This window comes from Lontra canadensis, unplaced genomic scaffold (assembly GCF_010015895.1).
Source record: "Lontra canadensis isolate GAN:19392208 unplaced genomic scaffold, GSC_riverotter_1.0 scaffold86, whole genome shotgun sequence".
Classification (NCBI taxonomy): Eukaryota; Metazoa; Chordata; class Mammalia; order Carnivora; family Mustelidae; genus Lontra; species Lontra canadensis.
In genome coordinates, this window is record NW_022631080.1 from 6390581 (window position 1) to 6402845 (window position 12265).

The 12265-nt window shown below is 40.0% G+C and overlaps 1 protein-coding gene across 2 annotated transcripts in view; it reads left to right on the plus strand.

Annotated features, from left to right (window-relative positions):
* Positions 1 to 12265, plus strand: part of PRRG1 (proline rich and Gla domain 1) — a 149907-nt gene that overhangs the window by 59001 nt on the left and 78641 nt on the right. For both annotated transcript variants that reach the window (XM_032883135.1, XM_032883136.1), the window contains exon 2: positions 3998 to 4048. In XM_032883135.1, the coding sequence (XP_032739026.1) occupies positions 4039 to 4048 (10 nt within the window). In that variant the 5' untranslated portion in view covers positions 3998 to 4038. The remainder of the gene's footprint in view (positions 1 to 3997; positions 4049 to 12265) is intronic.

Below are 12265 nucleotides of genomic sequence, written 5' to 3' on the forward strand. Positions count from 1 at the left end.
TCTTTTTTGAGAGATTTTTGATTACTGATTCTATCTCCTTACTCATTAGTCTGTTCACATTTTCTATTCATGATTTAGCCTTGGTGGGTTATATGTTTCTAAGAATGCATCAGTTTTTTCTAGGTTGTCCAATTTGTTGGTGTATAGCTGTTTGTAGTAGTCTCATTTTCCTTTGCATTTGTGGTATGACTTGTAATGTGTCCTCTTTCATTTCTGATCTTATTTTTTTTCCTTGGTCTAGCTAAAGATTTGTCCATTTTTTTCATCTTTTTAATGAATCAACTCTCAGTTTTGTTAATTTTTTCTTTTTTCCTATCTTTTATTTCTGCCTTATATTTAGTATTTATTTCTTCTACTAACTTAGGGCTTGTTTTTTTTTTTTTTTCCTTGAAAGTTCACTGCTATAAATTCCCCTCTTAGAACTGCTTTTCCTGCATTCCATTGTTTTTCTTTTGCTGTGTTTCTATTTTTTTGTATCTCAAGACTTTTTTTTTAAATTTTCCCTTTGCTTTCTTCTTTGGTCCATTGGTTGGTCAGGAGTATGTTGTTTAACTCCCATGCATGAGAATTTTACAGCTTTCCTCCCATTCTTGATTTCTAGTTTCATACCATTGTGCCTATAAAGGGTAGGTGATATAATCTGTTTACTTGAATTTGTTGAGACTTGTGGCCTGCCATATGATCTATCATAGAAAACATTTCATGTGTACTTGAGAAGAATGTGTATTCTACTGTTAGATGGAATGCTCTGTTTATGTCTGTTTGGTCCCTTTGGTCTATACTGTTGTTCAAATCTGCTGTTTCCTGATTGGATTCTCTGTCTGTACAATCTACTGATCACTGAAAGTGGATATTAAAGTCCCCAACTATTATTGTATTGCTGTTTCTTTCTCCTTTTAGTTGTGTTGGCATTTGCTTTATGTATTCACATGTTTCAGTATTGGGTGAATAAATATTTATGATTGTTATATCTTTTTAATGAATTGACCCTTTTTCATTATATAATGACCTTCTTTGTCTCTTGTGACCATTTTTAGCTTAAAGTCTATCTTGTCTCGTAACAAATATAGCTATCTCTACTCTTTGGTTATCATTTGCTTGCAATATCTGTTTCTGTCTCTTCATTTTATATGTGTCCTTAAAACTAAAGTCTCTCATAGACAGTATGTCATTTGGACCCTGGTTTTGTTTTGTTTTTTTTTTAATATCCATTCAGCCTTTCTGTGTTTTTTGGCTGGTGAATTTAATCCATTTATATTAAAAGTAATTATTGATAGGTAAGCTGTTCTGTTGAATTCTGCAGTTCTATTTTTAGCTGTAAGATTTCTGATTTTGATGGTTTCTCTTTCTTTGTTGTACTTCTCCTTTTGTTCATGGCATTGTTTTCCTATTTTCATGTATCTGTGTATTGTAGTTTATTAAAGTTCTTTAAGAGGATTATTCTGAATTCCTTTTCAGGCAATCTATAAATCTATTTTGTTAGGGTCACTTATTGAAGCTTTATTAGTTTCCTTTGGTGATGTTATGTTTACCTTTTTATTCATGATTCTTTGCATTGGTGTCTCTGCATTTGCTTAAGCAATCTCCTCTTTCACACTTTAAAAGTTCATTTTAGCACGGAAAGACCTTCACCAGTCACTAAAGTTTGGGAGTACTGGACAGGTCATCTGGTAGCCTCTGTGGGAAGGCAGGGCTTGCTCTTGGGGTTTCTAGTTGGGCAAAGCCATTGTCCATGCTCTGAGGTTGGGGGGAATGATGCTTGGTTGGGCTCCACAGTTGGGTGGGCCTGCTGACTGGGCTCCATGTTCAAGCAGGATTAGTGGGCAACCATCTCCTTGTTTGGGTGGGGCTATTGACTGTGCTCTGCAGTCAGGTGGGGCCACTAGCTAGGCTCTGCAATCACCTCTAGTTGGTCAACGTCCCAGGCTGTGTTCCATGGCAGTGTGGCGCCACTGGATGAACTCCTTGATTGTACAGGACTGCAGGATGGACTCTGCAATCACCCCTGGTTGTATGGGATCTCAGGTTGTGCTTCACAACCAGATGGTGCCACTGGCTGAAGTCTGTGTTTACACAGGGCCCACAGTTTATGCCCTGAAGTTGAGTGGGGTATGCTCATCTTCCTGATCATGTAATCCATGGGCTGTGCTCACCTGGAAGGCAAAGTCATTGGCTGGATTTCCTTGTCTGGTGGGATCACAGGCAGTGCTCCTTGACTGGATGGGGTTACCAGCTTGGTTTCCTACCTGGGCAAGGCTATAGGCTGTTTTCAACAATTGGGCAGGGCCAGTATTATGGGGTCCTCTGCTTACCAGGGTTGTAAAGTGAGCTCCATGACTGGATGAGATTGTAGGCTGGGCTGTGTCTCACAGTACAATAGGCTGTGCTCCCACGTTTCCCGGATCACTACTCAGGCTCCTTGGCTATATGGGCCCAGCGGCTATGCTGAACTGTTGTGCATGGCTGCTGGCTTGACTTCCTGACCAGGGCTATAGGATGAGCTCTGTGGCTACTCTAGTTCTCTGGCTGGGCCTCCTGGGTGGGCAGAGCTGGAGGCTATGTTCAGCACTAAGGTGGGGCTGGGAATTTGCGTCCCTTCTTGGGCAGGGTGGTAGAACAGTCTCCCCTACCAGTATGGCTCAGTGACTGGGGATCCAAATCAGGCAAAACCGCCAACCAAGTTCCCTAGCCAGAGAGGACCACTGGCTCAACTCTGCAGGTGGCCAGAGCTGCTGGCTAGGATCTCTGCTCAGCAGTGTTGCTGCAAGCACGAATGCCTTCTGCCAAGACCTGCTGTAAGCCCCATGCCCTTCTCCCTCTTTAGCTGATCAGTGTGGAGATTCTTCCACTGACCCCTATGAGGCAAGACATGCGTGGACTTCCTACAAAGGGGCCCATGTGCCGGGGGAGCTAGATGTCTGCCTTGGGCTCTCTTTTCCCACTGTAGTAACCATCATTCCTGGGCGGAGGTGGTGGTGGGGAAACCCTCTCAGTGTGGCACTGTAGGGGAAAGGCAGTGGGGTCAGAATGTGTCCAGTCCTCTTCTAATGTCGGATTTTCACACTGATGTTTCTATGGATAGTTGCCGGTTGGTCTTCTTGTGAGGGATATTATAGTTGGGAATGACCTATATGGCCGTCTTGATGATATCATTCTCTCGTACATGCTTAACTTCAAGTAGGTTATACATTCATTATTGGGCAGATAGATGATGTCTTATAATTTTGCCTCTGGTGCTTAGCTCCATGTTGGGAATGTGGCAGGTAAATAATAAATGTGCAATAATTCTGTGATTGAACCCTGTAAGAAAATGAAGCATTATGGTATGAATTAGCTTTTGTGTAATGTATTTTCATCTTTTTAAAAAAGAATTGCTTTTCTTCCATGCATACCTGCATTTGGATTATGTGGTTTTTTTCCTACAAAATTTCCATTGTCAGTAATTCATGGTTATTGATTCATACTGTTTATTGGTAATAGCTCTGTGGGCTGTTTTGCTTCAGGGATAATTTAATTAGGGGTACTGCTGTTTGACACCATTCAGGAAAATGTTACACTGTAAAGGGTATTGGATTTGTCACAGAGTGACACTGAAGAGAAGCCAGGGATAGGCAAACTAATAACATGCTGCTTGGTTATTAAAATTGGACCTTTCGTCATTTTGTTTAACATTTTTTGTTTATGTCACTGCCTTCCTAAGAAATGAGCGTGTGACCAATTTGATGACTTTTATTTGGCAAGGGCAGAAACTAATGCTAGACAAACAAGGACATAGTAAGTCGATACAGATAGAGTCCGTGCTTTCAGAATGCTGTGTTTCTGTTCTCTGAAGTTAGATACCTATTTGTGATGAAGAATACATTTGTGTAGGGGGCAAGATTGGAATGCACTAAAATGAAATGCTCATGTTGACCACATCGGCTTTAATGGAACTTACTCGATGTAGTGACTCAACCTCTGTGAATCTGACTGTGTGTATGTGCTGTGTTTTATACAGGGAGTCATCATCCAGGAACCTGCCAGAGACCACAAGAAAACATGGGGAAGAGTAAGTTTCTGTTTGCTTTTTAATAATTCATACTTTCCCCATGTTAATCTATGTATCCAGGAAATTAAATTTGCAACTCAGGAGTATTTTGTGGACATCTAAATTGTATTTCTGGTTAGTGTTAGAAAGTTACTGTCTGAAGCAGGGCAGTGCAGAGAAAAACCAACAGACCACATGCTGCTCATTGGCTAGGGTCTTTTGTTTTCCTTCCTTCTGCTCTTTTCTGAACGTCTCCCAGTAGAGGGAGAGAAGGCTCAAACTTGATATATATAGACCTGTCCTAATCCCAGCTTCTTTACAACTCTTAGCAAAGTTACCCATATGCTTCCAGTGGTTTCTAAGCCTTGTTGATAATTGACAGAAACAAAAAGATGATTCTGCTGTGCAGCCAGTGACAGTATTAAAAAATTCATCTGTGAGGTTGATTTATAAATGGTTTTGATTTCCCCTAAAATGTTAAAGCCTGGCATTTAAGAACCATTAGATGAATTCCTTTGATATTTCCTTTTTCATGAGGCTATTTATGGGCAGTAGACAACAGACAAATTCAAGGTCATTTTGTTATTAATATTACCAGCCACCAGTGACTCCATAAAAAATCCTAATCAACATAGACCATAAAACCATATGCATAAAGGACCTCAGAGGGAGACTTCGTGTTGTGTAGTATAACGAGAAGAGTATTGGTCATAGAGTTAGAGGCCTGAATTCAAATTCTACTCCTACTACCATGATCATGTCCTAGAGTTCCCCTGTATTTGCTTGTCCATATCCCAAGTGGGATTTATATATTCTTGGAAAGCTGTGGCTGTCATAATGTCATGACGCCTATACAAGTGTGTTAAGAACTCTATAGAAGAGAGCAGTGCAATCTGTTCTCAGCTGTCCTTATTGAATAAGTATACTTTCATTGGTTCTTTTTTTTTTTTAAAGATTTATTTATTTTAGAGGGAGAGAGTGTGTGCACAAGCAGGAGGAAGGGCAGAGGGAAAAGGAGAGAGAATGCTTAGCAGACTCTGCACTGAGTGCAGATCTTGATGCAGGGTTCCATCTGTGACCATGAGATCATGACCTGAACCGAAATCAAAGAGGCAGCCGCTTAACTGATTGAGCCACCCAGACACCCCCCCTTGGTTCTGTCTTCTAACAGTTAAAATGAAGTGGTTTGGTCAGATGCTTGTGTAGGCAGCAGTGCTTGGGACCAGGGTTATGCAACGGACAACGAGTGCCTCCTTAGGTTTTGTGCTCTAAGCACTTTGCTTGCCACTCCTTGGTATGGGCCCCCTGGTAAGCAGCCACAAGGATTATGGATCAATCATGAAAAATTTCTTCCTGAACCTTGTTGAGTCAGATTTTGCCTGTTTTCTGCAGTGATTTCCTGGGGGATTGATTAGCCCCAGGGATTCTAGTTCTTTCTCAGCCTCCACAAAATACAGCAATCTCTTGATAGTTTAGAAATGTAAAAAACATGAGTAAATTTGAAAAGAACTGGTGAAAGTTCTGGGACTGAATCCATGCCATGTCCTAACTCCAAGTCAGCTATCAACAGAAGTTTCCAGAGTAACTCACTGTGGCTTGGTCCTCACCTAATTTCAAGCTTCAGGTGGATGTGAAGAATGTTTGGATTGTTGGATTTCATCATGACCACAGGGAGAAGTTGCACTGAGAGCAACACATTCCTTATTGTGTCCTCTCTTCCTTTTCAGAATGATCGTCAGGTCATTAGCAAGATCATTAGGAGCTTACTTTAAAAGGTTCTTCAGCAAGTCTTTGTTTAAATGGTCAGGCAACTAAAAGGAGTTCTTGCTAAAGGATAGGACATGGTAATGTTATCTGCAAGGATGGGTATATTTCCAGTCTGGAGATGAGATAAGGGAAGTGCTCCAAAAAATGCTACTTTACAAACATATGGAAGCTTATAATAGCATTTTGACTGTTTGTGTTGGCCACTTTAAAAACATCCTTCACATCCTGAATCTCAAAGACTATCCTTTACTCTCTAAGCTTTACTTAGCTTGCCTGATTTCACTTGCTAATTGCTGTCACTGTTAGTGGGGGGAAAAAGATGCTACTATGTGGTAATTTTTTTTCTCTTCTGGAAACATACAATGAAGTTTTTTTTTACTGGATTTGGCAAAGATTCTCACAAACATAGCTCAATGTGTCATACAAAGGGACAGCAGAGGAAAATATCACAAAGACATGGCACTAGCCTCATTAACAAGGAGGCATGAAAACAAAGAACACAGCTGGAAAACCATACAGTGTAGGTGAAAAGTTAAAATTCATATTGGCATGAATTTCTTTAAATATTCTTTGATACTAGATGAAGAAATTATTTATGAATATGTGTTAGATGAATCATTCTTTTATGTGACATGAAAAAAGTGTGAGCCAAGTCTTAAACGTGGTGGTAGGAGGATGAGAACACACTTGTCTATTTAATTTTTTTATTAGACCACCATCTGTGTCCATTTATGTCATTGAAATCACATTTACTACAGATATATGAGTTCTGAGCTAGAGCTTCGTATTTAGGACTTAAGAATATATAATTATTTTGAGATCAACAAGTGTCTATGGAACACTTCATAACTTACAGATATTTCTCATACATTATCTTAATTTGAGTTGTCAGAGAACACTATGATGTAAATAGGGATATTATCTTTATTTTATGGATTACAAAACTGAAGGTAATCTAAACTCCACAGCCTATAAAATGGAGATCCATAATGCAAACCTAGGTTTCCTGATGGCCTGTGCAGTTTTTCTTGTCTTCTAGTAGGCCATGTTTTGAATACCTTAGTCATTAGTAGTGTATAAAGTCAATTAAAAACTTAAGAGCTCTCTGTTGATTTGATAGGTATGGAAGAAAATATTTTCTCGGATCTATGACAATGTTCATATAATCCATGGGGGACTGGACAGATGGGCAAAGAGAATTGACTCATTGTTTATCACCATTTATGATAACAGCTAAAAGACATGTATCAGGTAGTGGAGTGCCTCAAATACCAAAGTCTTCTGAGCAGCGAGGGACACGTCCCATACTGCAAGGTGCCCAAAGTAAGGGGTTTAAAATACCACTTAAGCTGGTGAAAGCCACCCTTTCTGATCAATAAGTTTTTGTCCTTGTGGTTTTTCTTCTTTTCTTTTCTTTTCTTTTCTTTTCTCTTTTCTTTTATTTATTTGACAGACAGAGATCACAAGTAGGCAGAGAGGCAGGCAGAGAGAAAGGGGGAAGCAGGCTCCCTGCTGAGCAGAGAGCCCGATGTGATGCGGGGCTGTGATGCGGGGCTGTGATGCGCGGCTGTGATGCGGAGCTCGATCCCAGGATGCTTAGATCATGACCTGAGCCGAAGACAGAGGCTTTAACCCACTGAGCCACCCAGGCAACCCCCTTGAGGTTTTTCTTAACAGGAAGAGTAGAATACATTATGGAACACCAGAATAGTAGGAGACAACAAGGGGAGATGCTGTTACAAAAAGGAGCAGCGTATGTAAATAAAATCGTGTATAACATTTAATTGGAGAATGAACATTTTCACAAGGAAGAGAATGTGGGGATTATATAAATATGTATGTATTGGCTCACAAAATATTATGTACACAATGCTGGAATATTTATCGTCTTTGGATGGAAATTAAAACTTTATTCTATGCTTTCATCCCCCACCCCCTACCCCCTGAGCAACTGGTGTATTCATGACAAAATGACACAAGTCTTAGTACTCCACAAAGCAATTCCTTGGGATTTTTCTTGCTAAAAATTTTTGGAGCTATTGTTTCATTATAATGTTCTTGTTTTTTTTTTTTTAAGATTTAGAAAGAGAATGAGAGCATAGGGTGGGGAGGGGCAGAGGGAGAAGGGAGAGAGAATCCAAGCAGACTCCCTTCTGAGTGCAGAGCCCGGTGCAGGGCTCAGTCCCACAACCCTGAGATCATGACCTGAGCCGAAATCAAGAGTTGGTCATCCAAGCAACTGAGCGACTCAGGCACCCCTGTTTTGTTACGATGTTTGTATAGAATATGATTTTTAAGTCATACTTGTTTTCCATGTGAATTTTCTTTATAACAGAACACACTTCTCTTACTGAATGTTCTAAGTGCTAGAGCAGCAATTCATGGTATGTATTAGCCTAATACAGTTATTGATGGTGAATGTCACTGTCTTTACCTTAAAAACAGAGCTTCTGGAAGAAATTCATTATGTTGTCACCATAGTAGCTGGCTACAAGATGCCCCTGTACCTGTTATACAAAATGGGAATAGTATTTAGCCATGAATCTTCAAAAGGATTAATTTTGCTTCATTGTGTAGAAAACAGTATTGGGAATAACTGAATGATGACAAGCAGACAGGGCTTATTTGTGGAGAATAATTAAAATGACGTAGCTTTGCATTTTTTGTTTCTCCTCTTTCAGTAGCCTTTAGAGATCTACCTAGCCTAGAAGAAAATCCTGGGTCTCTAAGGTCTGAATGTGAAAAGTCAGTTTCTGTCTTCATTTTCTATACCTAATGGTAACTTAATGCCCTTGATGTTCTCATATCCACGAACATAAACAGCGGCAGTGTGCCAGTTACAGTCTGTTTTTTATTAAAACGTAGCAGCATAATTTCTTTGGGTCACAGGATGTACTTGGCTCCTTTAGCCCAAGAAACGCAAACACGTTACCCCACTTACCAAGACTTAGCAGAAGGTAAGATGGTTTAGAGCCGTCACAGTAAATTTCGAAGCTCTTCGATCTGCTGCTGAACTACTGCTCAGTTGAGGCCAGTCCTAAACTTTAACTCTGAGCATACAGCTCTATATTTTCAACCAAGGAATGAACATGCAAAGTGACAAGCCTTGTAAAGTAACTTTCTCTTAGTGTAGTGTCTGCTTTTATTTGACAGCTCCTTGGTTTATAGTTCAAGTAAAGGCACACAGTTAAAGCCAATTAATTATTTCCTTTTCTGGCCTGCATTAAATTTCAGAGTCTCTTCATTACGGCAGCATGTTCATGCCTCTGCCATTTAGATGAGGTCACCAATTTATTGTAAACCCTTATCTTCATAATTTTATAACAGTAATACAGATCTGCTTGGGGTTGACAGCAGCCATTATTTTTTCCTGGCCAGTCTTTTCCACTAGGAAAATGAGGTAACTCTTTAAGAAGGGTCAAGCCTCTTAAAAAATAAACAAAACAAAGTCATTATAGTTCTGGATGCTTTTTGTCTTTGATACAATCCTCTCTGCCACAAAATAACCTTTGGTACATAAGTTAGGTTTGCACTGTTGACATTTTTTCTCATAGCATAGAATTCACCATGTTCAAGTATACAATTCGGTGACAGTAATTCACAATGTTATGTTACTATTTATTTCCGAAAATGTTCATTACCTCCACAGGAGATTCCAGACCGATGAAGTAGTCAATCTTCATTCTTCCCTCTCCCTAGGCCCTGGCAACCTGTAATCTGCTTTCTTTCTCTATAGATTTACCTATTCTGGATATTTCATATGAAGGGAATAACACAATATTAGACCTTTTGTGTCTAGCTTTGCCCTGCTTTTTTAAGGTTTTTCCATGTTGTATTCGTGTTAGTACCTTATCCCTTTTGTGGCTGAATAATATCCCATTGTATAAATATACCACATTTTGATGATCTCTTCATCAGTTGGTGGGCATTTGGATTGTTTCCACTCTTGCTATTGTAAGTAATGCTGCTGTGAACATTGTTATACAAGTTTTTGTTGGAATATCTGTTTTCAGTTCTTTTTTTTTTTAAGATTTTATTTATTTATTTGAAAGAGAGGCAGTGAGAGAGAGCATGAGCTAGGAGAAGGTCAGAGGGAGAAGCAGACTCCCCGTGGAGCTGGGAGCCCGATGTGGGACTCGATCCTGGGACTCCGAGATCATGACCTGAGCTGAAAGCAGTCGTCCAACCAACTGAGCCACCCAGGCGTCCCTGTTTTCAGTTCTTTGAGATGTATATCTAGAAGTGACTGTTGACATTTTTGGCTGGATAATTCTTTGTATGTGGGGGGTGCTGTCCTGTGTGTTATTAGATGTTTAGCAACATTGTTGGCCTGTCCACACTAGATGCCAGTGGTTCCTTCCTTTCCAAGTTGTGACAATGAAAAATGTATCCAGACATTGCTAAACATTCCCTAGGGGTGCAAAATTGCTCTGGGCTGGGAACCACTGATTTGGAATAAAGAAAAGTAAATCTTTAGAGACAAGCCATAATACACATATTATGATGTTTTTCATAGAAGTAATTTGAGTCTAAAGAAGAACATTACATGGTTCTGGAAACCAAGGTATAGCCCTGATTCTATAATCAAGCAGTTGTGTCCTTGGGTGAGTCACTTAACTTCTGGATTTCAGTTTTCTTGTCAGTAAAATGAAGGGATTGAGACGATCAGTGGTTTCCAATGTATTGCTCAGTGAAGCCCCAGGTTTTCTAAAGGGATCCCTGAGGAGCCACCATGAGGAAAAGGAAGAAAACCAAGTAATCCTGATAATTAGCACCTTCCCTTTAGGCAGAGCAAGCAAAAGGTTGCATTCTGTTGTCATTCCTGGAGAAAATTCACATATAAACAATATTAATTCCACCAGTAAAAAGTCATTTCTGGAGTCCGTGTCCTAATTACCAAAGGCACTAATTTGTCAGAGAGACTCCATTTCCTAAACCCATTATGCTCTGCCGTTGTTGGCAGGAGAAAGAGGTAGCTGAGTGTTCTCTTTTAAGTGCTATCTGAATAGCCACCTCTGCAATGTGGCTTTTTTTTTTAAGATTGTATTTATTTATTTGACAGACAGAGATCACAAGTAGTCAGAGAGGCAGGCAGAGAGAGAGAGGGAAGCAGGCTCCCCACTGAGCAGAGAGCCCGATGCGGGGCTCCATCCCAGGACCCTGTGATCATGACCTGAGCTGAAGGCAGAGGCTTTAACCCACTGAGCCACCCAGGTGCCCCTGGAATGTGGCTTTTTGATGAGCTGTAGAACATGTTCTGTTAGGCCAACCATCCACTCCTGGATCTAGATTGCAGCTAACTATCACAGAGGTAATATCATATTGTCTATGCTGACAGGTTGTAAAGCATTGAGTATAACATAGAGTTTAGTATTTAAAACCGTATTTCGTATTTGGTGACTTCGTCTACCTGCCTTTTTCCCCATTAAATGGCTATTATCAGTTACAGTTCTTTCCATATTCTTCCATATGGGACAGAACTATAATCAGTGTAGATAGGATCCATAAATTAAAAAGAAACTTTTATGTCTAAGAACTGTAAACACTAAGACAAATGATACCCTTGCTAATATAATTGAGGCACTAGTGACAGGAGAAATACCTATCTTCTGTTTTGATGATTCCACCCAATTGTGTGCTTAATTTTATATAAATTAGAGCATGTGCTAATTCTGTATTTGTTTTCTATGGGTAAGGTGTACCCCCTCATCCATAAATATCATGTATTAGAATATTCTACCTTTAAATCAGTTCTTGGGCGCCCGGGTGGCTCAGTGGTTGAAGCCTCTGCCTTCGGCTCGGGTCATGATCTCAGGGTCCTGGGATCAAGTCCCGCATCGGGCTCTCTGCTCAGCGGGGAGCCTGCCTCCTCCTCCTCTCTCTCTCTGCCTGCCTCTCTGCCTACTTGTGATCTGTCTTTCAAAAAAAAAAAATCAGTTCTTAATGATTGCTGGCAACTTGATTGCTGCCATCTACCATCTCAGAAAAATTCTTTAATAAGGAGTTATGAATTGTGAAATTCCTTCAAAAGAAAATTTGGCCTTCTACCTTTTTATGTGAGACAATCTGTTAGGCCATTTCTCTGTATCTCTTTATTCCTTATTAAGCTTAAGATCATTGGACAAGAGACACTTGAATATTCTACGCTGTAAATTTTGGTTTTACAAGAAAACCATGTTGAGTTAGTAAGACTCACTCTTGGGGACACCATGTTTGTTTTGTCTTTAGAGAATACTGACTTTATAGACATACATTACCTCTGTTGTTTTCTCTTGTAGAAATCCATTTCTGGCATTTGTGCCAGATGTATTCCTGGAAACCTGCCTGTTATCAGCTGGCATTTTGTCACATACCTCTGGAGGCACAAAGATATATATTTTTTAAGTGTTAGCTAGTGATCATAACCACCACATTGTCCTTAAGAAGCAGCTTCAGGATATTTTCTTCTCTCAAACACTGAGGCTTCCCACT